The sequence below is a fragment of the Poecile atricapillus genome, chromosome 4 (assembly GCF_030490865.1).
Source record: "Poecile atricapillus isolate bPoeAtr1 chromosome 4, bPoeAtr1.hap1, whole genome shotgun sequence".
Lineage (NCBI taxonomy): Eukaryota > Metazoa > Chordata > Aves > Passeriformes > Paridae > Poecile > Poecile atricapillus.
This window is the reverse complement of record NC_081252.1, coordinates 44,954,270-44,980,302: the sequence shown is the minus strand read 5'-3', so window position 1 is coordinate 44,980,302 and position 26,033 is coordinate 44,954,270. Positions and strand designations below refer to the sequence as shown.

The window sequence follows — 26,033 nt, the reverse complement described above, 5'->3', positions numbered from 1 at the left end:
CATGAGTTGACTATGGTCCCAACCATAATGGTTGGTAGTTCTTTCTTTGGCTATTTATATTAGGAAGAATTGTAGCTTTTTTGTTGTTGTTCTATATAGCATTGAGGCATATTGGATTTCATGAGGTCTGAAATGAGCTGACAGTACAGTGCGCATACTCTTGTTGTAAACAGTGATAGTGGCATTATTTTGATGTCTATTATCTGGAGGAGTGAAGCTCTATGAAATGAAAACTGATGGTTGTGCCCTATGGGAAAAGGCAAAATACAGTATCAGCAAAACAATTCAAATTCAAGCTTGCAAGGCTGATTATTTTGGTTTTCATGTGTTGTACATACAGAGTTTTCCTTTGATTTGAGAGCACATGGTATTCCTGCTGTTAAATATCTTCTTTCCTGTAAACAGTTAAGTCTGTAATGGGACTGCAGCTATGCAAAGCAGTGCTATGATACTTTAGAAATGGAAAACTGGGCTAGGAGTTAATAAGATGTACTGCATGGTATAAGGCAAGCTTTATAGCAGAGATAGAAGTTTATAGCATTTGACTTGCTGTCACTGATGAGTCATTTAGGTATTGAGGCATTATAAGTCAGCATGAAGACTGAAAGGCCAGAAGTATTTCTTGTGCAGCAGAACTGAAGAAACCTTATGTCAGTTCAGACCAACAGTGAATAAATATACTCTAGGTTTTGCTTCACAACTCCTTAATCTAAACTAAAATCTTATGATCTTTCCCCCATTTTACTGCTCTTTGGTTCTTGTCATTTTGGGTTCACAGGGTAGATCTGCAGATGTACCAACAGACCTGAATTGGTAGATGTGGCTGAAGGAATGAGCCTCACATGCTCCCTGTGCCAGGAGGTCACTGAAGTAGGTGTGTCAGTAGTATTCTGGTCTGCAGGGCCAGAATAGAGCTGATTTGAAGTCAAGCCCCTGTGTGGATGTCAGGCTTTGACACCCTTTTGCTGGAGAAAGTTACTTCTACTTGCAAATGCTGAAACACCCTTTGGAACTGAATCACACCAAGGCAGTTCAGGGAGTTCCAACTGTATTAGTCATCAATCCATGCAGAGCTCGGAATGAATGTAATGGAAAAAGCTTGGGTTCAACTCTTCACCTTTTTAGAGAGCAGAAATATTTTAGTTGTTTTTGTTGTCTTCCTCCTGCCTAACAAGGCAAATTAAACTGGATGCGGTGTGGCAGAGAGTTTTATGGCTGGGTTTATAAGGTCCATGCATTTATCCATATACAGCTCCTAAGTCTTTCTTCCTGTATGAATTCACTTTTATCTAACAATGCTAGTCTATATTGCCCACTTGGCTCTGGTAAGGTCTGTATTCTCTATGAGAATTCCTTATGGAACTTGAAAGCCTTCAGTGTTTTCAAGACCTCTGCATCTCTATAAAACTTAGCCAAGATTGGTCACAGGTTTTAAGTACTCAATAGGGGTACTGAAAGTTTTCCTGTACAGTCCCTTTAAATTAATATCTTAGAAAAGAATAAGGATTAAAATCTTTCACTTGGTTTCTTCTTGGTTAGTCTTTTAAGTTATAGTTATTCTTTCTGGTTTTATACAGGTGTTACAAAAATATTAAAGCAAAATGCTGCTCCTTCAGCATACTTAAAAGAATATAGTAAGGAGTCATATCACCTCACCCATTGGTCCAACTCTGTTAGCTATATGTGACATTACCCAGTAGTTCAGGAAGCATATTTTTATATTTAAGCCAAAACCAACAGAGGCAAACAAAAATGGACTTTTCTTCCATGAATTAACACTATTCCCACTGATTCTATAGGGAGTGGTATTGACTCAAGGCGGGGAGGGGAGGGGGGAGGAGGGGGAAGCCCTGTTTGAAGGAGTTCTAATTTAGCTGGAGATTTATGTATGTTTAGTCTGAAATTGATACCTATTACATACCTAATAGAAAAGAGGAAGAATGCATTGTTTGTCATTCTGTATAGAAACAGAAAATTAGACAGTACTTGAAGCATTCAAGCAACAAGTAACTTGCAAAGTTCTGGAAATGAAACTAAAACTGTCTTATGTTCCTGATAACTTTGCTAGTTACTGTAATCTAAAGAATCCAGATTTAACCCTTCAATGATGAATTTTTAACAGGAACATAGTTCTAATATTTGTCTTGAGAAAGATGGAAAAATAGATGGATATTCTGTGAATATTTGGATCTTCTTGGAAATGAAACTTTAAAATAAAATTTTAAAGAATGTCTAAAAGATTTGACAGGTGAATTCTAAGTACAATCATTTAAAAATTGTAATTCCTAGAAGACAAATACTTCATCATGCTAAATGAAAACTTTCAGAAGTACTAAGAACATGCAGAATACCTTTAAGGCACTCTGTCTTACAGTGGAGTTTTTTGTAATTATGTCTGTGCACACCAATCCACTGCATATTAATTCAGTGACATGCTTCCATACAGTAATCTTAAATAATTTCCAGCCTATGGAATGAGTCCATTTGAACAAATACAGTTCCTGTAAAACAATAGCAAAGGTGGAAGACAAAAGCAAGGAACAAAAATAACCACCACTAAAGGCTAGGAATTTAAAATTTGGTGGTATTAAAAACAGTAGTAGGTGCCTGGATAAAAGGGTAAGAAATGTGGAGTTAACAAGTTAATGGAACTTTTCTTTTAACCTTTATTCAGTTAATGGAACTTTTCTGCTTTTTTATTTACATTGAAGTAGTAAAAATAATGAAAAAAATCACAAACACCACAAGCATGACTGGAATTATTAATAAAATTTTCTCTAGTGGTAGAGGAGGAGATGCAGAATGTAAGAGCAGCAGTTTGTCATCCTCGTTCCTTTTGCAGCTGTAAAAATAACCAGTAAAATGTACAGAATGTTGTGGGCTTGAATAACTTTCTTGGTATCCTCTTATACTTGCAGTATCATTTTAGGAAAATGTTCTGCTACTGAAGTGTCTGAGAAGTATTTTGACATGACAGCAAGTACCTATTTAGAACCAAATGCTGAAATTTTGGGGTTTTTTTCACTACATACCAAGTCAAAATAAACATCTAATACAAATTATGCTACAGACAGACAAAATTTTAAGCTTCATATGTTTTCTCTAGAGAGAGAGACTTATGTTGATAACAATTTAAATACAAGTGTTTGAACTTTTTCTACTGATGCTATGTGCAAGAACAAAGACTGCTGTTAGAAACTGGCAGTTTAGAAACATGTAGTCTTTGCTTTTCCTATCAGACAATTAGCAAATTTTCTTTGTTTCATGAAGAAGCATGGGAAAGGATGATACTAGTTTCTCTTAATCTTGAATTTATAGCATTCTCAGAGAAATTACATTAGGAAAAGTGTCTGGAAAGAAGTTTCTGTATCATCAGATTTATCCACCTGCATTCAGTCACATTTTTCACATATGCTTGTCAAGTTCAGTCTTGAGTTTGACCATAGCACTCATGACAAGTGCTTCAGACCTTAATGATTCTCATTAATAGAAATTACCTTACAATTTTCAACTCACATTTAAGATGCACAAAATGGTTAATAGTGCTTTTATTTCCTCCTCTTCCATCCAATCTCTTGATGTGCTTATAGAGAATGAGCAGCCATAGATTCCTGTGGTCGTTTTCCCTGTATCTGGTACTCTGAACATTTGTACATGGGAGCTAGAACCACTGGGATTTTCCAACAAGAAATCTTAGCAGTACACTGAATAACAATGTTAGTATTGTATTTGCTGAGGAAATAGGCTCAAATATCTGATCTGCTGTAAGTTAGATATCAGCCTACGGTAGTTTTCATAGTACTGCAGATGATCGAGGAAACAGAGCTTTTGTGTGTCCAGGTTTCTCTGGTCACACACTTACTGCTGTAAGTGTGTGACTGAGTACAATGTGACTTATCTATTGTGTTCCAGTAGAAGTTTATGACCAAATTATTCACCATCCCAGTTGTTTAATGACCTGATCAGTACATTTCAGATAATGTACATGAGTAATATGTACAATGGTGTTTCACTTAGAGGATCTCTTCTTTTAAGAAAAACTTAAAATTACAGAAACTGTGATGTCAATTGTCTGCCTGTATTTTTCTCTTTGATTATCTATCTGAAAACACTTTAATTAGAACTAGAGTTCTAGCTTCTGAGTATTCAGCTGCTTATAGGGTTGAGGCAGTGTCAACAGTGGAAAACAATATTTATGTTTGTATTTAACATAAAGCATAGAAATAGTTCTGTGGGGCTTTCTCAAAGCATATACTAAAGCATATGCTCAGCATATGCTTTACTGCGTTGGATCTTAGTAAAGATCCCCTGCCATTTTGGGGACTTCTTGTTGCATGTTAACAAAACTGAAACATGGGGCAACCATTTTCATTATAAGCATCATCTATCTGCCTGTGCTCCATCAAATTTTTTTTCATACAAACAATATATTTGCATATAAGCTTTCTACCTGCTTACTTGACTTCTTCTGGAAAGGAAGTTTCAGGACAACTGTTTCTTTATGCGAGTGTTGTTGTCACAATCTAAACATTTGGGGTTTATCAAGTTTTCATTGCATTCTCATTGCCATAGTTTTCCTGCTAACAGTAAACATCTGAAAGAATTTCTTTTAAATAGGGAGAGAAATAAAATAGTCAGTTTCACTGTACTTCCAGAACTAGTGCTTCATACTTTTTTTTACCCTCCATCACTGCATGTATGAGTTGGTATATGAAGTATAGTGACTTGTTGCAGAGCAGGAATGCTGTGCAGAGTCTTGATGATGTGCCTTAAAAGAATATACTGCCACATGCAAAATAGGATCCTGCCTGGTAATAAATGCATGCATGTAGATCAGCTGCAATGTTTAAACTGACTGAATAAACAATCCTTGTAGTAAACTCACCGCTGATTTGGTTTCTTAACTTTGCAGATATTTTCTTGAGTAGATTACTCTCTCAAGCTCAAACTGTGAAACTGGAAAACAACATTAATGAAAGTCTGACACTCCTTCTAATGTAAGTCAGGAAAGTTCCTGTCCTCTACAAATATCTGCGAACTGCTCTCTACCTAAGAAAATGAAAATCTGTAATTTTCCAGCCAGACACACACATCTATCCTGCTGTTGATCCATCTGCACTCCATGTTCTAAATCAACTGCTCATCTCACCAAAGGTCCTTGGAGTAGAATTCAATACAAAGGATAGTAACTATAAAGAGCACATGTTAGAATTAGATTTAGAATTAATATAAATACTCCATCAGAAAATTACATTTTGAATCTGCTTTTTATAATATCTTTTGTGAAATGGCAAAGAATAAATAACAGGTAATTTAGAATCACAGAATTGCTAAGGTTGAAAAGGACCATGTTGGGTTGCCTGGTCCAACCTTCTTGCTCAGGGAAGGTCATCTGAGAGCGCACTGTGCAGAACTGTGTCTAAATGGTTCTTCTGCCTTAATGTCTGTAGGTGCTTGAAGATCTGATAAAAAATGGAATTAAACCCCTAACAGTAAAGTCATGCATCTTGATTCATGAATAAACTGAGGGTGGGGAAACCTTCCTTGACTTCTCACTAACCCTTTTTATAGCTCCATATGAATGTGGAACAGAAGGGGTGACAGAATGTTTTCTTTCAGCACCCCACACTTCAGAACTTACCAGGAACAGAAGTGACTGCAAGTAGATATCAGGGTCTCTTGGAGAAATAGGGCAGATGTCAATGAGATTCCCACAAGTCTCTTTAGTAACCTCTTGCAATGCAAAGAATTTCTGAACTGTTAATGAAGGATATGTATTTAGTGAAACAATGTAGCAATGGTGTATGCAACCCAACAGACCCATTTTTGTGTATTAGCACAGTCATTCATTTCCTGCTGCATTAGCGCTTCCAGATGAAGCTAACTATAGAGGAATGCCATGAAGATTAATCCAGGATTTCCCTCTGCAAAAGTTAGGACTGCTACTGTGCTTAAACTTAGTGTTGTTCTACCTCAGCATCAGGTGTGAGCTGAGTGGAAGACTTGCCTGATCTAGGGGACTGATTTTGAAAATCATGCATCGCAGCAGTGCTTTTGTGTTCGCACGATCCTTGCGGGCCTTTGTTCTGTCACAGCATTAGCTGTCTGAGAGCTGAGTATCTCAGCTGATCACTGGGTGGACATTCTGGCACTAAAGTGCCTGATGCTTCCAGTGGAACCTTCATCTCGCCTTTGTCAGGGGCAAACCCATTACCAAAGAACAATTGTCAGGAGGAAATTAAGAAGGAGCTGAAGTACAAAACAAAACCAGCCCTTTGCTCCCTGTTCTTCCCCCCACCACTTCCTTCTTGAAGCAAGGATCTTAAAGACTGATTGAAACAATGTTGAATAAAATAATTTCAGGCATATGGCATTTAATTTCATTGCATTCATTTGGCTTCTATCCCAATATCATTAAGTATTTGAATGGTGCTTTAGCTCCTTAGAAGCAGAGAATTCAAAATAATTTTAGTATTAAATACAAGGCCTGCTGTTTGCATGCATGAGATTTGGATTGCCTTATTTAAATGCATATCTTTTAGGTATGCAAGATTAAGTTGTTTTTCAGCAAAATTAGATTAAAGTGGAAACATTAGTGATTCGTATGGGTATGATCAGCAATGTAGCCTAAACTGTTCAGATTGAAGTTGTTAGAAGTACAAAGCTGTACTGCTGAAACTGAGTTCTGTCTGTTAAAACTTAGATTAAGAGTTACTCATTCTTTGGGTAAATATATCAAAGCCACCTGCTAGAAATCATTTTGGCTCTGCAATGTTCCAAGAGTCCTGTACTTGTTCAGTCTGAAAATAAATATCATGTTGCATTTCGTATCTTATATGTGGTACAGTCAGTGATTCAGTTCCAGGCTAAAAGAAGGCTTGGAAGTGGTGTCTCCTCTAGCAGTCTGAAAATGCAGTGGGAATTTGAGGCTGTAAGAGCATTCTGTAGCAGTTAAAGAAATGCAAAATTTCAGTCAGAGACCATATATACAAAAAAAAAAGTCTTAATTTTTATAAGAGATTTTTAAAATTCACAGCAGTAGTTTGCTGATAGCTGCAGCATAAAAATAATATTGTAAAACTTCATTCACTGCCAGATATTTATTTCCATTGTTCTCAAGAAATTTAACATATGTCTTTATTTGTCACAAAACTGACTGAATAATAGCAGCAGTGATCAGATAGTTTCTGAAAAACAGTGATTTTTTTGAGCAGTGGAACGTCTGGCCTTGTTATGAATACAAGGGAATATGGAAATGTACATATTACCTCAGAGGTACATTTAATTCAGGGCTCCTGTTGAGTTGAACTGAAACTGGAATTCTGTTTTGATATTTTGTTTACTTGTGTTAATTAGTGCCTTTAGTCTCCCATCATAAAAATGATCCCTCGTGTACCTTCCAACTTACTCCAACATAGCCAGGCAATTTATATTTTTAATTAATTTTTTTGAAGCTGTATTACATTACAAAATCTGATTTTCCCTTTGTTTTATCTTGGACTTGATGTGGGAATAATGCAGTGGGAAAATGAATTTTTTTCTTTTTTTTCAGCCCTCAGTATTTTGGCCTCTAGTGTGTCTGCCCATTTGCTAAAGCGGGTTATATTGGACAATGTATATGTAACAATACAGCTAAGACTGGCTAGTATACAGATGCCACTTTATTCTGAGATAAAGCTGTGACTTAAACTGTCAGTAGGTAGAAAAACAGCATCTGCTTTGTCCCATGACGTCAGGTTAAAATTGGCTGTTAATATAGCATGTTTTGAGTTTTCTGCAGTTGTAGTTTGACTTGTTGCATTTTACTATTTGTTTGTTTCTAAGTGCTGTATAGAGTTGGGATATCTAAATAGAGTCAACCTTCATGTGTGCTTCATATTATTTTGGTGCAAGTTACAATCTTTAAAAAGTGTGTTGCTGTATAGTGCCCTGATTTGCTACCTAGTGATTCCATTAGGAGTTTTGGTAAGGATTCCTGTGAGTGCCAAGACACGACCTGATTCTGTGCATGGAAATACATCAAGCAACATTAAGAATGTCAGTGTTGTCTGGGGAGACATAATAAATCACTGGATGAAAACAACCAATCTGCTTATAAAACACTGAAAAATACTTGGTAACTTTGGCTGCTTAGAAAATATTTGGAGAGAACTACTCTTTACATCTAGTTTGCGCAAAGGAGTGAATAAACCTTATAAGCAGCTTTTAAAAATATTTTCACATTCCTGTATGGAAAATATTTTTAGTTTATAGTTTCAAGACCAGAAGTTAATCTCTAGTTTTTTTTATCCTAGAGCAAATATTTACAAGAAAACTACTAAACACTTGAAGATAAGGTGACTTATAATGGAAGTGACAGCTCATCTTTAACTTTGGAAGGACAAGCAATACCAGTTTAATTAAAGCGGTGTTAAAATAGGACTGCCATTTGTATCACAGTGATTCTCCACCCCTCCAAAAAGCCCTGCTGCCATTTTGTACCACACATTCTCATCCTGTGCAAATTAATAGATCGTTTTATTTTCCGCAGGAAATCTGAAGACTTTTATAGCAAATCCTCCAGTGTCAAAATGAACACAGGTATGCTGCATCTGTGAGATTTTTTTTGTGTTGTTTTGTGAGCAGAGAAGATCCCAAACTTACTAGAATTTTAATAAACAAATTGTATTTTAGTTGGTGCTGAACTCAAAATAAGCAAGATACTTTAATAGTATGCCTGCTTATGTTCATTTGTATTCCATATATAAAATTTACATACATGTTTTTCTATGTATGGACATATATGGATATGCAAAATAAAAGTGCATGTTTAGCCTACTGTGTTTAATTTAATAGTATCAGTTTTGTGTGTGTGTATGTTTTATGTGAAAATACATAGTATGAGGATATAACGGTGATGGAAAAGTGTTGTTAAAGCATCACATTTTCCTAAGAAAATGCACATGCTTTAAAAATCCTTTATTTCCATTCTTTATTGTCACTAAATTAGGGGGCATATAAACACTGCCCTGTATTATAAGTTGCACTTGCATATCAGCTGAGGATATTCTTAAGGATATGTTCTACTTAGAGTGCTTTGTGTTTTCTCTCAAGTTGCTGTGACAGATTTATTGACCAAATTAAGTACTCTATAGAAAGTTATCTTCATGATCTATGGTAGGGTACTAATATTTGCTCCTGAACTTCTGAAGCCAATAAGACAGTGCTTCTCTTTGTGCTGGGAGAGGGAATAGGCCTCTTGAAAGCAGACTGCTGAAATCCTGGCTTCACTCAGGTGTAAATTTTCAGTTGCAGACAACTCTTTTAGACTCCATAGGTGAACTGTCTGGTTTGCAGATTAACTGTGGTGCAAAGATAGACTTATCCATCCTTTCCAAAGCAGTGGCTTTATCATTGACCTCAGTGTTTCACCGTGACATGATATGTGGGACCCAAGGACCAGAGCTACCTTTGAAGTCTGAATTTCAGCAGCATGCTCTAAATCAAAGGGATTCGTTTTTCTGTGGTATAGGTGCCATTATCTAGATCACTGTATTAATCCGGCTTCATGGCTTCCGGTTGTCTCAGACAACTGGAACTCAGTGGATCCATTTTTTAAGCATATCTTTTAGTACAAAGTTAAAATATATTGGCTCACTTGAACCACTACATTTGTAAATAGAATAAGCAGGAGAAATTAACTTCCTCATTTGAGTGTGTACTTTTGTTCCCCAAAGTTTTGGTTGTTCTTAATTGTTTTTCAAATGCTGACCAAGGTGGTGTGTGTATTTTTCATTTATAAAAGTACTATTTTAAATTTGTCCTGTCCTCTCTAATTTTTAAAGAAGATGTCTTTCCTAAACATATTAGTCTGCATAATTAAGGTAGTACTAAAATATGACTTATTTCATAGAACTGTAATTTCAGACATAACTTTGCTAATCATCATACTATAATTACATTGTGCATTGCCATCATATTAATCAAAATCATATGACAGAAGTAATTTTATAGCTTCTGCTTCAAAAAATGTGAATAAAGAGGTAAATTACCAGTTTGTGCTACTGGAGCCCTGAAGTATGACTGTGTTTGATGTTGTACTACGATTTTTGTTGTAAGTTATGAATTCTCAAGAGAGAAGACATAAGATTTAAATAATCTGCAACTGAATGACTTCTCTTGGGGATTTAGAATCTTCTGATCACACAAGTCTTAAAAACGGACCTTAAAGACATGAACACACCTGAAATCCTCTCCAATTCCTTGAAGAGTCCATGATTTTAGGTTGAGCTTTAATCTATTCTGCACTTGGACAGTGAAAACATTTTTTCATCTTCTTTATACTTGATGTTAATGTGCATGTTATCAGCTGCAATGAAGGGAAGGCATTGACAGAAAATGTGGCATTTCTTATCAGTTCTGTTAATGTAGATTGTTTTCTGACTGTAAAAAAACATTAAAAACCTGTGAGTAGAGTGTAAAAGTGGACATCTTGTACCTATCCTTGCACCCATCTAAAGCATTACTTCATTGAGAGAGAGAGTGACTCAGCTGGAAGATGTTCTGTGCGCTGTTCTGGTCTAGCTATATCCTTATTTCTTTTTTTTTCCTTTTTTTTTCATTTTTTCTTTCTGCACTACGCTGTCTTTTGAACATGAGTGCTACACCTTTGTTTTGGGCTGGTGTTGGTTTTTATTTCACTGCTTTATAACAGAAATTTGTACATGGTGTTATTGAAGGCTATCAGATGCTATTGATTTGCCACTAATTTGTTTTCAAACTGTGTGTTTCATTAATGACTGCTGCAGATAAATGAGCTCTCTAGTTAGATGCCAGTAACTGGTGGAGTGGCAAAGCTAATGTATATACAGCTTTATAAATAAAAAGTAAATCTACTGCTTAGACTGGGCTCCTCTAATCCAGCGTTCCCTGTGGCTGCAGACTTGGCAGTCCGTCTCAGCAAACCCTCCGGAAGATATTTTTGTCTACAGAGAAAATGTTTTGAGGAGCTTTGGTTTGCAGTACTCTACCATATATGGGAGGGATTTTTCAGCATTTGATGTTAATTCTGTACCACATGTTAGGAAGGAATATTCAGCAGCATAAGGCAATGAAACATTTTTGCAAAAGCAAAGAAACAGAGGTAAGATACAGAGGAGGTTTTTCAGAAGTATCAAGGGTACTTTGGCTCATGTTTGCTTTTGGAGTTCAAATGTTGTCATAATTTTAAAATAGTAGTCTCATAGAATGTGTGTGTGTTTTTAAACCCAGACTAAGCAATCATCAACAGAATAATATTTTAAGCTATATTTAGGGGGTTTCTTCAATAAGTCTTCAGGTATTTTACAGATTGATGGACATCATTAGCTTGGTTGCTTGATCAACTAACTCACAGAAAACATGAGCTGCCCTGAAACTCACATCAGATTAAAACATAGGATAAATGTGCTTACTGTTCATTATACATATGTGCATGCATAGATCATGTCAGAGGAGAGCTAATTGCATTGAGGAATAATAAAAATATTTAAGTTAGTGGTTAAAACTGATTCTTAGTGTCCATCTGTAAATATTTTGGCTGAATTTCACACAGAACATTCTTGATAAATGCATCTGATTTTAAAGTTATTAAACAACTTAGCTGTTTGCATTAGATGAAGCACATAAGGAACAGCCAAGAGTGAAAAGTATGCAGTTCTGGAAGACTGCAAATATTATCTGTTTGTTAAAATTATTAATGGAAGTCATTACATGGACTATTCCCTTACATTTTTTCTGGGAGACAAGAACCTAATTTTTTGGATCCATGCAGAGTTCCTGAACAGATTGTTAAGCCACTTTCAGATCACTGAAGTAAATTAGGTGGACTTGAGCTCCAGGCATTCTACTAAAAGTTTACTTTTTAGCAGCATGAAAGAACCAAATAATAGGTTTACCTGTCAGTGTAGATTATGTGGTAAATAACTGGTCAGCACATCCAAAAAGGAATTCAGAGAAAGAGTGGAAGGAGAGGAAGCCCAGATAATAGCCTGCCATGCCAGGATGCTTGCAGGCCCATCACAGGAGCCATCAAAGGCCTGTCTATCTCTGTAAGCCTGGAAGAGCACAGGGACACAAGGGAGACAAGAACACAAATTGAGGAGACCCAAGGAACAAAGGTCTCCCTTGTCCAGGGCCCTCCCAGGGCTGTCACAGGAGAGCCTGCCATCAATGAGTGGCAGAATCGATGTTTGAGCCCAGTTGCTAGAAGGATTCACTCTGTCCACATGTGCAATTCTCCCTAGTGGACCTTCAGCCAGAGAGGGGAGGGTGGTGAGGCCATTGTGCCATGTTAGTGTGAGTGTTTGGAGCTGTATGTCCAGCCATGTGTGGATGTGGTGTTGACATCCGTCTGCTGGGGACGCATTTCCAGTCCCCCTCCTGGCTGGACCTGGGGTCATAGAGAGGCAGCAGCTTTGTCTGTCTTGGACGGTTGGATCCAGCACTATATATTTGCTCAAAAGGTCAGAATGCAAATGAGGAGTAAGAAGCCCTGGTTTAAAGACTTCTAAAATTGAATTCACTGTGCAGACAAAAGGCAAAATTATACCATTCACAAGTACAGTGAATTGAATAATAATCAGCAAGCCTGATGTTTGTAATTTTTCTTTCGTAAGCTTTAAGAGCTTATTAAAAATTTCTTGCCCCTGGCTCCTGTCTCTCTCCTCTTCACACAAGGTCACCATCCTTTCATCTTTTTCCCCTTTGTTTATGCCACTGCTTTTACTGACTCTCTGAAACAGTATTTTTAAGAAAAAATTAAATTATGGTGTTTTGAATCGTCTCCATCTTGCTTTGGGGCAGGACCCAACCAGTAGATTATTTGTCAAATACAGATACAGCTCACTTAGGGTGATGCTGTCACTAGTGGAAGTACCTCTTGGGGCTATGAACTTAGGGGAAAGGGTTAAATGTGGAAACAATTAAGAGAGGGAGAGAAAAAGAAGCTGCAATTACATTTTAGGCAGCTGTTTAGTGAGTTATTGCCCGACTTCATATTCTAGCACTGCCTGGAGAACTTAGCTGATTTGGGTCTCCTTTGCTTCAATGTTAAAGCAATTCCTAGTGAAGACAGGACTCCTTCCTGAAGAATTTTTCAGGTCAAAGGAATTGTGAGTGTGTGTGTGTACATATTCGCGCACGTATTTTTTATATACACAAACATTTTGTATAGATTGTTTCATATAACCTCATTTGTTCCTGAAGTAACAGCTGTGTAATATTAATTGCTTATAGTCTGCAAGTGAAATGAGCAGAAGATCATTAATTCAGTCTCTCTTACAGTTTCTTAATACTCCACTTAATGGGAGCCTGGCCTGAACATATGTGAGAGGATGGAATCCATCATGCATCAATATGTGCTTACCCACACACATATCTATTCTACTAGAAATTTTGCACAGCTCAGTATTATATAAATGTGAGGTTATGTCTTAACTGAATTCTGATTAGATATCATTATTTTGTACAGATACTGATAAATAATGCAGGTACAGACTTGTGAATATATATAAATTATATATATAGGGGTAAATATTGTATGTAGTCAGTTACAATCTGTTTTATTTCCCTTATATCAAGCCAAAACACTTTTCTAGATTATGGGTCCACAAAGTGTAAAACTCTGACTTAGCTGAGTTACATTAAAAACTAAACTGAAGCAGAATTTCCTGAAGTTAAAATAATTAAATGTTTGTAATCAGTTTATCATTGTCTTCACTTTCTCTATTATGAAATTCAGGAAGGTAGCTCTTGAAAAATTACAAATTAATTACCACTTTGTTTGAATAAGAACTGTGACAGTATAACATATTTTTTTGCCTGTTAGCTTATATTAAATGTAGTATGCTTTCAAAGTCTGCCAATATTCAGATTAGAACAGAACCTCAGTATCAACACATCATCAAATCTCATTGGAATTACCTCTGATGTATGTCGATGGTGGGCGGAAAGGAACACAAAAATGGAAAATGTAACTTTAATTACCATTTCCATTCCATGTTTATGTAAGTAAGCCAAAACACATGTGCAGATTTGATAGCCACTGCCTTTGTTTCACATGTACAATGCCAATAATTAATGGCAGGTAATGTATTGCTTTCAACTACTGCTGGCTGAAATAAGTTGGCCTTTTGCCTTGAGCCTTGGAATTGACAATGAGTCTTTGGTACCAGTTACATCTAAGGCAGTGGCTCTGATGTTTGCCAGTGTTAACAACTACTTAATGCATTTCCTTCAGGGCCTGTGGCCAGGGGAGTATTGGAAATATTGAAGTAGCAGAGGAATATTGGAACGAGCAAAGAAATATCACAAGCTTACTTCTGTTGCAGTTAAATATGACTCTGTTGCTCAAATTACTGCTATTATAGAAAATGCTTTCTGCAAATAGTTTGCAGGTCTTCATTAAGACCTTAATTTTATAAAACTCCATGTCATAGGTTGCAGAAATAAAAAAGATATTTATCATACTTGTAGGTCTTGACTTCATTGAAGTACTAAATGAAATTTCAGTAGCATCAAATGTTAAAATAATTATTTTAGTGAAGAGCAGAAAAATATTCTAGTTAAATATAATTGGTAAGAATATTTTTTTAACTTTCTTTTACAACTATGCTAGAGTTGCTAAAAAGCTAAGTTGTGGGAAAGCTGTCTTCTAATAATAAGAAAGTATTTATAAAAGGTAATGGCAGCTCCAGTGAGAGAGAAGTAGAATAAAGAAAGGAGTTGGGCAAGATCCAGAAGGAAGGTTTTTGCCTAATTTTTTTAAATAATTTTAGATTTCTAGTCATTTCCTCAGAATGTTATTCAGTTCCAGATATACATTTCTTTTCATTTTGTAACTTGCATTAGATAAAAAAGGGGAAGAAGGACAGCCAATTTCTTTCCATCAAATGAAAAAGAAACGTATGCCTTCACCAGTAATTTTGTTTTGTGAGCATAAAGGATCCAAAAGACTGAACAAAAGTACTTTGTCAGCTGATCAAACATGAGCTTAGTTTATGAATGGTGTCCTTTTAATGCATACAATGAAATTATTTTACAGTGCAGATTATTGATTAATATTATTCTGGAATGCTTATGCCTTTATCTTGATTACTTGTTTGCTTTTACTAATTAGCTGTAATTAAGCGGTCTTTCAGGTAACAGAGTGTATATATTTCCCTAGTGGATTAAGTATTGAATAAAGCTTTCTTCACTTATTCTCTATGAGGTTTATTGTTGTTTAAAGCCTGTGAAATTTTATGTATTCTGCTAATCTGCCAAACCTTCAAATTCACACATTTCTGCAGCAGTTCCCTAACTGCATGCTTCTTTTCATATGTGTTTGGCATACCTCACACTGATATGTTGCATGTGCTTGCTCCCTTTGTCTGGGGCTGCTGTCTGTATTGTTTTGTGCTTCCAGATAGCGGTGGGTGTGCTCGCAAACGTGCTGCAATGTCTGTCACATTAACAGCTGTGAAGAGGGTTCAGAGTTCTCCAAACCTATTGGCCTCAGGTATAACCACTAACACTGAGATGCAACTTCTGAATGGCTTTTTTATGCTGTTATGCATTCCTGCCATATCACTTTGCAAGAAGGAGAAGGGTAGCACTATTTTCTATTACACTGACAGATGTATTACTTTTACAGTGCTTTTTAAAAAGTGGTCTTAATTTCTCTCTGCCTATGTTTAGTAGCCATTCCTGAAAGAAAACAACAAGACTACTTGGAAAAAATTAATTTTATTTGTAATTTAATAAATTAATATATTAATTTTTCCCTTGATATGTGTTTTGGGTCTCACATCCCCTGTATTTTTTTGAAGATAAGAAAGCATGAAAAAGAGGTTTGGTTTATTACAAACCTTTGTTTAAAAAAGTTTTATTTAAAAACTCTTCTCAAAGAAAGGATTCTGAGTGTTGTTGTAAAATGATTGTCAGAAGCCAGATTAACTTTAAAAAGTCATTTATGAAGATTGTTTACCTAAAAATATTCATAAAAATTAAAACATACTAAATATTCATTAGACAGGCAGAACTGCTTCTTAACAATACTGCTGTGTGGTTTTTTTACAAAATTAATTTCTTTCTAACACAAGTTAATGTTGGATATTTCTTTTTCAGGGTCTGATTCTCAGTCTCCAGATTCAGGTAAATAAAACACTGTATTATTTATGTATATATTTATACCATGTAAGTGGATGAATTACATCAACCATTTATTTGATTTCATTACTTCATACTTCCTCATTCTTCAAGGAAAGCACCGCTGAAACTGTAATCTTAATTGTTAATGCTTAAGACCTCAAATCCAGGTCTCATTTGAAAGCAGTTATTTCCTGTAGCACAGAATATGTTGTCAGAAAAATGAATTGTGTGGGAAAAAACAGACTGCTAATTTTCCACCTTTAGCTTCATCACTGTGGCACCATTCAGTGGTACTTGCTATTTCCTTTTTAGTGCCTTACCCAGGATTGCAAGTTCTGCCCACCTTCACTTAGCAGCCTGCTCACATAATGTGGTACTTTTCCCAGCCTCTGACAGTACTTTGTCTTCAGCATCTCCCTCTATGTTTGGCCAACGCTTTGAGGGCACTCCAGGTCTGAGGACAGAGAAAAAAACGTTTGGTTGGTTGGAAAATAGAGGTGTCGTTCAGATTTGGCAATAAAGTACACTGGTGGAACAACTAACTGGGGGCTGTGGTAAAATTTTGTGAAACTGCCATGACCAGCTAATTTTACATGAGCTGGGATGTTTTTCAAAATCCAATGCAGCTGTGAAGTTCAAGAACATAATCTGAAAATGAAAAAACTTGAGCCTGATTTATACAGGGGCTGATGCACCAGCATCTCAAAAGAACACTCAAGGTTAAGATCCATAGTCTGCATGAACGCTGTAGATGTCTAGAACTGCCCAATACCAGGACTGTTGTCAATGCTTGAATTTTCTAAATTTTAAAGATGAATATTTAGCCATGTTCTTAACTTCTATGGTAAAACAGCATCATTGTCAGTTGTAGTTTGTCTAGTGGCTGGGTTGCTATGTTGAGAGCAGTGGAGATGTACTAATCACACCAAAAAAATTGTTTCATTCTTTTTCATTTACAAAAGCTTGGCGATCTTACAATAATGGCAGTAGAGAGACACTGAATGGAGACGCTAGCAGTTCATCTCTTTCAGCAAAAGGTTTTAGGAGCGTGCGGCCAAATCTACAGGATAAAAAATCACCAACTCAGGTAAAACTGGACATGTTTAATGCTATGCGATTGCTGGGGGCGTTAGCACATATAGATGGGATAACTCTATGAAATATTGTCCTGATGTCTTGCAGATAGTGTGAATCACCTGTTCATATGGGTCACTACAGACTGGTTTGCTGCACAGATTAAGCATACTCCGCACAGGCTGTATGCCCCCAGGTTAATTACCAGAAATTGCTTTCAATGAGCAAGACAGGCAGCTAAATAAAATGAGGTCATACTAGTAAAAGCTTTCCAGGAGTGTTCCTAGACTTCAAAGAGTATTTATTAATAGTTTACACTTGGAAAAATGCACCAGTCATCAAAATATCTGAGAAATAAAATGTATTAATTATATGGTAGAAAATGCTTCTGCCTGTTTTGCAGAAAAATGTAATTACAGCACACTAAAAACAGAAACAAACAACAACAAATCAAGCAAAAAATGCACAACATAAACAAAAAAAAACACCCCCACAGTTGGAAACATCTTTATCTGTCAAAAAAATATCAACACACCAATTTTAATACTCTCTCTGTTACTATTTTAATTCAAAAGTTTAAGAGGCACAGTGTTTTATATATGTGTGTTATCTGTGAATAATTGCTTGCTATCTAAGATCATGGAGTACTTACATACCTGAATGCTTTCACAGCAATAATTCTTTTTCAGTGTAATAATTGTTTTTTTAAAATAAAACAAATGATTGTGGGCTCCCTTCTGGTCCTTTCTGATCCCACTTTGGTCTGAGCAAATGGAACATCTGGCTTATTAAACAGAAGTCGCACAGGAAATAGTGGTGGGATCCAATTGAGTTGTCCATTGAATTTAGCAATGTTGAGATGAAGCCTTTTAATTTGCTAATTCCTCTACTTAAGTATAAAAGTAAAACTGAACTATATCTCCTACTAACATTTACTTTCTTTCTGTTTCTTCTTCAATGTTATTTTGCTGTGTGTGGATGCTTTTGGCAAATAAGGCACCTCTGCCACCTCCTAGAAAAGAAAGCTTTCGGAAAGGAAGAGTAACTAATCACGAGAACGAAATTAATCTCCAGGCAGTAACTGCTGGTCCAGCTAAACACCTCCCCACAGATACTGCCTATTACTCTTGCGAGACGTCTGTTCAGGAGACAATGTCTTCTGAAATATCTAACACAAGTGTGTCCTATGCACAAAAAATCATTAAACCACTGACCTCAGTCTCCAGTGCAGACATAAGCACAGTAGCTGGCATTAGTGCTACTCTCCATCAAGGCCAAAGGCAACAGTCTCAAAAACGTAAGATATCTACCCTGAAATTAACCCGGACACGTGACCCAGCAAGTAGCGTTCCTTGTAATTCACAGCAACAGCTCAAGCCTGTTGAAGAGCCAGTATTTTCACAAAGTCCTATCACACCTGCCTGTAACCCCATGCCTGAGATACACACAGCATCTCTTTCCATTCAAATAGTTCCCACCCCTGACAGTAAAGCAGAGCCTGAAATCCAAGATCATCCACCTAGTATTTCTCCAGACACTTCAAAGATGTCTTCAAAGGATTTGGGACAAAAGTCTACAGTTCTTCCTTCTTCACAGGCTGCAGAATGCCATGTGGTATATTTAATTTTTCCATCTTTTATTTTAGATCTTCATGAATCACTTAATAACCATCTGTTTAGTTATACTTACATTACCAAAGTTAGATCTCTGTTTTCTGGGTAAAACTACCTGTCACATGGATCAAAAAATGAACAAAATGAAATGAGCAATAACTGAAGGTTTTGGAAGGTTATTGAAAAAAAAAAATTATCTGAGATGGAAGGCAGTCTTCTTTGTTCCTCTGTGAGGACTTCATGGAGTGCAAATGCACCATAGGAAATTAGTGTACTGTAGGTGATGCATCTGCTCAGATGGCTCTTCCTAGAGTATGATAGCTAACAAGCATTAGGGGAAATACCTTTTCATGATCAAGACTAATACTGAAAGTCTAATCAGAAGAACTAAAAACAATTAATCTTCTAGCTGCTTGTTTTCAGAATTTTAAAAGTCAAAACACATTTTTCGTTTTCTTTTTAATTTAGAATCTTTAGTTTCACTTCGAGCTATCAGAAAAGTATATGTGGCTTATTCGGAAGTTCTGCACTTAGTTTTCTGCCTTCTCCTTGGTTTCAGTATGTGGGAAGCACTATCAGAAATTTGGCAACTGGGTTGCTCTGAATAAAATGAGAAAAATTTCAGTTGGTCACAGAGATCATTAAGGCATGTAGCCATCTTTTCTAGCTGTATCCTTTTATGGATCTCTTATCTGCAAAATTCATCTTTGAAATAAATTCTAATGAAGGAGTGTATTTGGCATCACAATTGAGTCATGGAGCAAGTGGGTTTTGTAGCTCCTTGTTAATATACATACCTAAAACTAGAGTACAAATCAGCATGTGAGGTGGTGTAAAATTCTGCATCAGGTGAGTTCCCAAAATGAAGATGCCATGAGCTAAAATTAGAAATGTAGGCTACAGTTATGTGTTTAAAAATATTTATTTTTTGACTCAGATCTCAGTTTAAAACCTTGAAACTGTTCCAGCTAATGGCCAAATATTATGATCCCTTTAGTGCTATATATCATAGTATTTGCAAAGTTCACCATTTCTCTCACATAGAAAATTAACTTTCAGTATACTATGCAGGATAGTATTTTAATTTTTAAAATTGTTTCAGATCTGCTAGCTCGACAGGACTTTGTAAAGAAGTTAAAATACTTCTACGTGCATCTTATAGGTTGTATGTCAAGCTGTGTCCTCAGAGGAGGCTCTCAGACTATAAATTAGGCCTGCCAGCAGTGTTTAAAGCTGCCAGAGAAACTCTCAAAAAGCAAATATATTTAGAAAGGTGCAGCTCTCCCTCTGCATCTGGGTTTATGTATGTGAAGGAAAATAAGGTAAAATCAGGTAATCATCACTTCTTAAGAGGTAGTAAAGAAGAAATACTGTGCATGTGGGGGTATCAGTGTCCAGCCAACATGTACAACTCTATTCTGTTCACAAAGTATGGAAATACACAGCCCAGAGGGAGCTTATGTGTTCCATGTTAATGTATCTTGCTATGTTTGTGCTCCTATTTGCACTTAATTTCAGCGCTCATCTGTTGAAACTTTAGGAGCAAGCAGAAGTGTGCTCTGACTCACCGAGTGACATTTTGTAAACACTCCTACTCAGAGAAAGGTTAAACCCTTTAAAAGTATATATGAAAATAGAAGCATTCAGGTTACTCAGTATTAAGGTTTTTCTACATTATTACAGTCTCAAGAGATGCTGCTTCTTTCTACCATACTGCAGATGCAGGAGAAATAACTGTGTCTATGTCAACAGAGAAATTTTTATTTCTTAGTATGAAACCAGTGGAGAAAAATTTTCTTGTCCATATAAGTTTCTTATAAACTGATGAAGAATTCTGAACTGCTTCTTTGGAAATAATCACCTGATATTTTTTTTGATTGTTTTGTTCCTGGGTTCCTAAGTGTCCTATTGTTCTAGCTATCACTCTCAGAAACTGAGGTTGCAAAGCATTTATTTTATTATTTGAATTCCTCAGATGAGCTGAACACTTGGTTTAGTCCCAGTGTCCTGGAGGAGTAAAACCTCTATAGCAGATGTTTATGAAAGTGATTCTGTTGACAACCTTATAGCTGTAGAAATGTGCATCAAGGAAAATAAACCTGGAATTAAAAAAAAAAAAAAAAATCTAAATCTAAATCAATTAATGTAGTACATTTCTGAGTTCTAGATATTGACCATATGTAGAGTGATATGGAAGAAAGAGAAAACCAGTTTCAGCATTCTGGGGACAGACATGAAGCAAAGAAAATTGAGCATATATTTTTCATTTTAAGTTCTGCATCATTAGTATTACTTTAGATAAGGGCTAAACTCCACCTCCTTATACTGAGTTTAGAATAAGAGGACTGGGTAGAAAAATGGCCATTGGAATATAATTTGCAGCACTAGTGTGGACATTTTGAAATCAGCTTTTAATAATTAAAAACAGAGGTATTTTTACCCATTTATGCAAATGTATGGGTGTAATTTGATTGTTGATTACTAAACTCTGCTATGTATTAACACAATGAATTTATTCACTTATCTCTGAGTCTCCTTATCTGTGTCTTGACTGTTGAAGCAAGGCCAGTACTCTGGTGTCATTAGTAATCTCACACCACTCCCCACATATCTTGCATTAAAACAATAGACTGATTTTGAAATCCATACTAGGGTCACCTATCTACTTTCTATGATTTTGATACCAACTGTGTTCTTCAGGCCTGACATTTTACTATTTGATGGAAGAGAAGCATTTCAAAGGACCAGCAGAAAGCTGCAGCAGGAGGTTGCTCTTCAGACCTCCAATTCACATCAAGAATAATGACATTTATCTCTCACGTTGCTGCACAACCCAAGACAGACACACAGTCTAGCTAGTTTTTCATCAATCTAATTCATTAAGTACTTGTTTGGCATTTAATCTGCCTGACTTCTGCTAGCATTTCTTGTGCTGTATCAGTAACAAACTTAATCTGAAGCATGCTGAATGGAACCAGTATTAAAATTTTTCTGGAATGCATTCAGCCTTGTCTTTCTCATATTTTTCACAGTGAAAAATATAAGAAAATATGATTCATATATGAGATTGCATGCACAGTGAAAAATATGGATTTTTTTTTTGTTGTTGTATGTGTTTTAGATTACCAACATTCCATGTCTTTTAAGTGGTGTAAATCAGTTTTCAAAAACAATGCTGTTTTATATCACAATTTCAGCCACTCTTTCCCAGAAAGATGATTATACATATGAAAGTATTCTAGGGCCAGGCAGAAGTTCTACTCTACAAAGTCAAGAAGCTCCATGTTTGGAATCGGTACCTAGAATTGCTGCATTCCTTTTGTCTGTGTTGTAAGAATAATAACTTTATATTCTTTTTAAGAATTTGGCTTGATGAAATCAGCTATTATTTGCCAAACACAATGAATTAAATTTTTTTAAATCTTTCAATAGCTCTCTGGATGCACCCTGAATATCTGTCCTTGTGTTGTCACTCCCTCCTTTTCTCAAGCATGCAAGAAATCTCAGTTCAGAGCCAGAAGTTTTACTAGATTTCTCAACTCCCCAAAGTTTCCTGTTATTTTAATGATACAGAGATTAATTTACACATTTTGGCTCAGTCATATGTATCTTTTCTTTTGGGCATGCTGAGAGAATAAGTGGTCTCAAGAACTTCAGAGCTTCTTTTTGGCTCTGCCTCACAGTTACAGCATGATCTCCTGGTTCCTGTCTTTTGCTGGAGATGTTGATATGATGATCTGCTGACATAGATGATGAAAATCATCATTAATGATGACTGTCTTCCCTTTATGTGCCTGAGAGGTGAAATTACAGTTTCTTATATGTGTATGTAAATGCACACATCTTAAATCCCTGATATATTATGCTGTATAATCATCCTAATTCTTCATTACAGTATTTTTAATAATATTCCATTGTTCTTTTGAAGTTTCCTTGGCAAATTAGTTTTCTATGAAAACACTATGTCCTGTTACAGGATACACTCAGTTATGGGTTATTTTAATTGAGGGGTAATCTGTTCAGATTTCCTCTATGAAAAGATTAAGATGGGGGGAGGAGGGTGGTGTTCAATTGTAGATTTGAAACATTACTGTGAATAAGACTTGGATTTTAAGCTGTTTGACTAAGTTTCTTCACTGTTTTAACTGCAGATTTTAACAGCAGATTTTGCTTATTTTTGTGTACCCTAGAGATCCAGTGATGCCAAAGATTTATTTTGAATCAATTGGAACAAATAATTTATATCTATTCACATACTTAAGATTCTTTTCTGTAATGCTTATTCATTGGGATGGTCCCATTGACCTCAGTAAGGTTATTTGTGTAAATTCTAGTTGATCTCAACAAGAATTATGCAACTAGAACCCCAGTGACCTCTTGTAAGTAGCATAATCTGGGTTGTGTTCCAAGTCTTCCATAAGGGCTTTAGAAGATATTTTCAGATTTTGGATTAAAATGCCAAAATGGCATTTTAATCTAATGGCTTGAAACATTTTTTGAATGATTAAAGACATCTGCCTAGTCTAAGCATAGGAAATAACCATATTTCTGATAACAATGTGATATGTATGACTGAATGTTGCTTTTTAAAATATTATTTACTGCTTATAGTGTCTTACTGTCCTCTGTTTTACATAAATTTAAAATCCCAAACACTCTTTCCCAGTAGCTATTCCAGATGTCCTTAGCCCTATCAACAGTGAAACCATTAGTGCTGAAGTAGGCAGTATTTTGAATACTTAGGAATTGATGGAAAGCCTGTGGTTAATAGGCAGTAAAGAAGGATTTGTGCAGCTGTCTAACAAATATTGGATGCCAACATGCTTTAATTCAAAAAGAAGTTGCAGATGCAAAAAGCCAGTTGCAGGACTAATTTAAACTGAGTGCCCTGTGACTGATTCGAAATGACAGAACATAAAGCTCATACATTGTGTGGCCATTTTCAGAAGCACTCTCATGAGACTGTTCCCTTCTACTTTTAAGGAACTGGGCTGAATCAAAAAAACTGGCATGTTTTGTTTCAGTATGTCATGTTCTTGTGCTCCCAGTCTTTATTCCTCAGATTTATACCAGTTACCCTAACAATCCTCGTGTCCTCTAATGTTGAAAAGACTTCTATGCATACACCTTATAGAGTAGATTGACAGGGTGCTTCCAGGGTGCTTGGAAATTTTAAGATCATCCAAATATTTTTACTAGAGAGGCAGTGGAGAAGAGGTATTCGGTCACAAGAGGCAAAAAATTCCACCACCTATTACTTGTAGACCATATGAACATTTATTAATAGTGTTTCTGTATAGATGGCAGTCCTGCTCATCTTTATATTACAGTTAATTCTGAAGTCATACCTGTCCTTCACAAAAAAAAGTGTAACATGTACCAAGATTGGATTGGCAGATACATTTTTGCTTTGAAAACTACGTGAACATGACATTCTCTAGCCTTATATTTATGTGAAGTATAAAATAGTGTGAACCCTCTCAATGCACAATGGAGATCATTAATATATGCAGTACATTATGAATATTCATCCTCAGCACACTATGGTTTCTGGCATTGCTTCCACTAGTATTTTATGCACTCATTTCTTTCATGTTGTCCTACTCTAATATAGAGCATGGTTGATTTATTTCCTAATCTTTGTGAATGTGAACTTCCTCGGGTGGCTGAAAAACTTACACTTCTGTAATTCCCCTACACCCAGCAAGAGGCAAAGGGAAAAGTTCTTTATTCATTAAGTAATCTGTTTCTTTTCTTATTTTTTTTTTCCTCAAATCTCAGCTTGGAAACCAGAAAGTAACTGCCCCTGTGATGGAGGTAAATGCTTCACAGACACACAGACAAACAGCAACAGAAGCTTCTCCACTGCCTCTTCCTTCTCCTGTGGTACCAGTTAACAGAGCCTCTTTCTCACCAGACAGTGGCACCCATCTAGTACCATATTCTTTGCCAACGCTTGATGATTTTTTGCCTTCACGCTTTTATAAAACCCCATCCTTCTCACAGTTTCCATACAAATGCCCGTTCCTAGCTCCTGACAGTGCTATCCACAGGAACGAAGCAGCCTCTGTGAGCACAGACTCTGCCATGAGCGAGTGCTCCTCCCGCACAGTGAGTGAGTCCTCCACAGCCATTCTAGATGAGCTGCAGAGTTGTAGCTATGATACTACTGACCGCTCTGAAACACCTTCCCCAACCTTGAGCCAGATGTCTGCTGTGTCAGATGGCACCACCTTAACCAACACTGCTGCCACTTCTCATGTAATTATGCTTCCTTTTTTCCTCCTCCATTTTGTTCGAACAGGTTGTCAAAGGGGAACAGAATTCGACCCCGTCTGTTATCCCATTACACAGACAAGTATTTTATTAGTCATTTTCCATATTCATGGTCTGACAGTGTTTTGTAACAGTTGTTAAAAAAAAAAATAAATATCATTGACATAGCAGATTTGGGAGTAGGAAATGATTGTTGCACAGCATGGTGAGCTAAGGTGTAGCAAAGACTTTGCTTAAAAGAAAATAAATTAAAGAAATACTTGTTCCAAATGTATTAAAAGCAGGCATTCCATGGAGTTTGAAGAGACTTTTTTAAGATACTGTTAACAGTTTACAGGTTTTTGGAGTCTGAACTACCACCATTTTTGATTTCACTGAGATGCAGATTTCAATAATGTAATTTTCAAATTCATTGTAAATGTTGGCAGTATTTAATGCAGTTTTTTCCCCCAGCCATGACGATTGACTGCACAAAACTGGTTTTCTCTCCTCTAATTAACCTTTTCCTCTCCTAAGCACAGTTTCTTATAGGACTGAACTGCATAAATAATCTTGAATTATTTAAGTGTCCCATTACTTTTCTCTTAGTTAAGTCAAGGGAAAAAACAGTATGCAGTTAGACAATTTCTACATACGTCCATTTTTCAGTACCTTAGTTTACTTACATATGGGAAGAAAGAAGGTATGGAATCTGGGTCAAACCCAGATCACTTCTGATTTCTTTTGAGATTATCCACATGATTAAAATGAGTCAGAACAAAGCCTTCATTTAAATTGAGCAATTCATTGCTGAATTGCAAAACAGGGAGATGTTCTGAATCCAAAGTTTTACTGGGTCACAGGAGTGTTCTAACTTTATACAAGTACTTTTGCATACAGTAATTCTCAAGCCTAAAAAAAAAAACTTTATATATATTTTTT

At 36.2% G+C, this 26,033-nt stretch overlaps 1 protein-coding gene across 10 annotated transcripts in view; it reads left to right on the top strand.

Moving 5' to 3' along the window:
* The window catches only part of SORBS2 (sorbin and SH3 domain containing 2), a 144,485-nt gene that overhangs the window by 59,374 nt on the left and 59,078 nt on the right, over positions 1–26,033 (top strand). For 3 of the 10 annotated variants that reach the window (XM_058837043.1, XM_058837045.1, XM_058837054.1), the window contains exons 3-6: positions 4,913–4,997; positions 8,531–8,580; positions 16,126–16,152; positions 17,112–17,236. In XM_058837043.1, coding sequence (XP_058693026.1) covers positions 4,996–4,997; positions 8,531–8,580; positions 16,126–16,152; positions 17,112–17,236 — 204 coding nt within the window. In that variant the 5' untranslated portion in view covers positions 4,913–4,995. Of the gene's footprint in view, positions 1–4,912; positions 4,998–8,530; positions 8,581–15,424; positions 15,518–16,125; positions 16,153–17,111; positions 17,237–18,219; positions 18,838–24,617; positions 25,098–26,033 lie in introns of those variants that run through there. The other 7 variants (XM_058837050.1, XM_058837049.1, XM_058837040.1 and 4 more) reach the window with 6 other exon arrangements.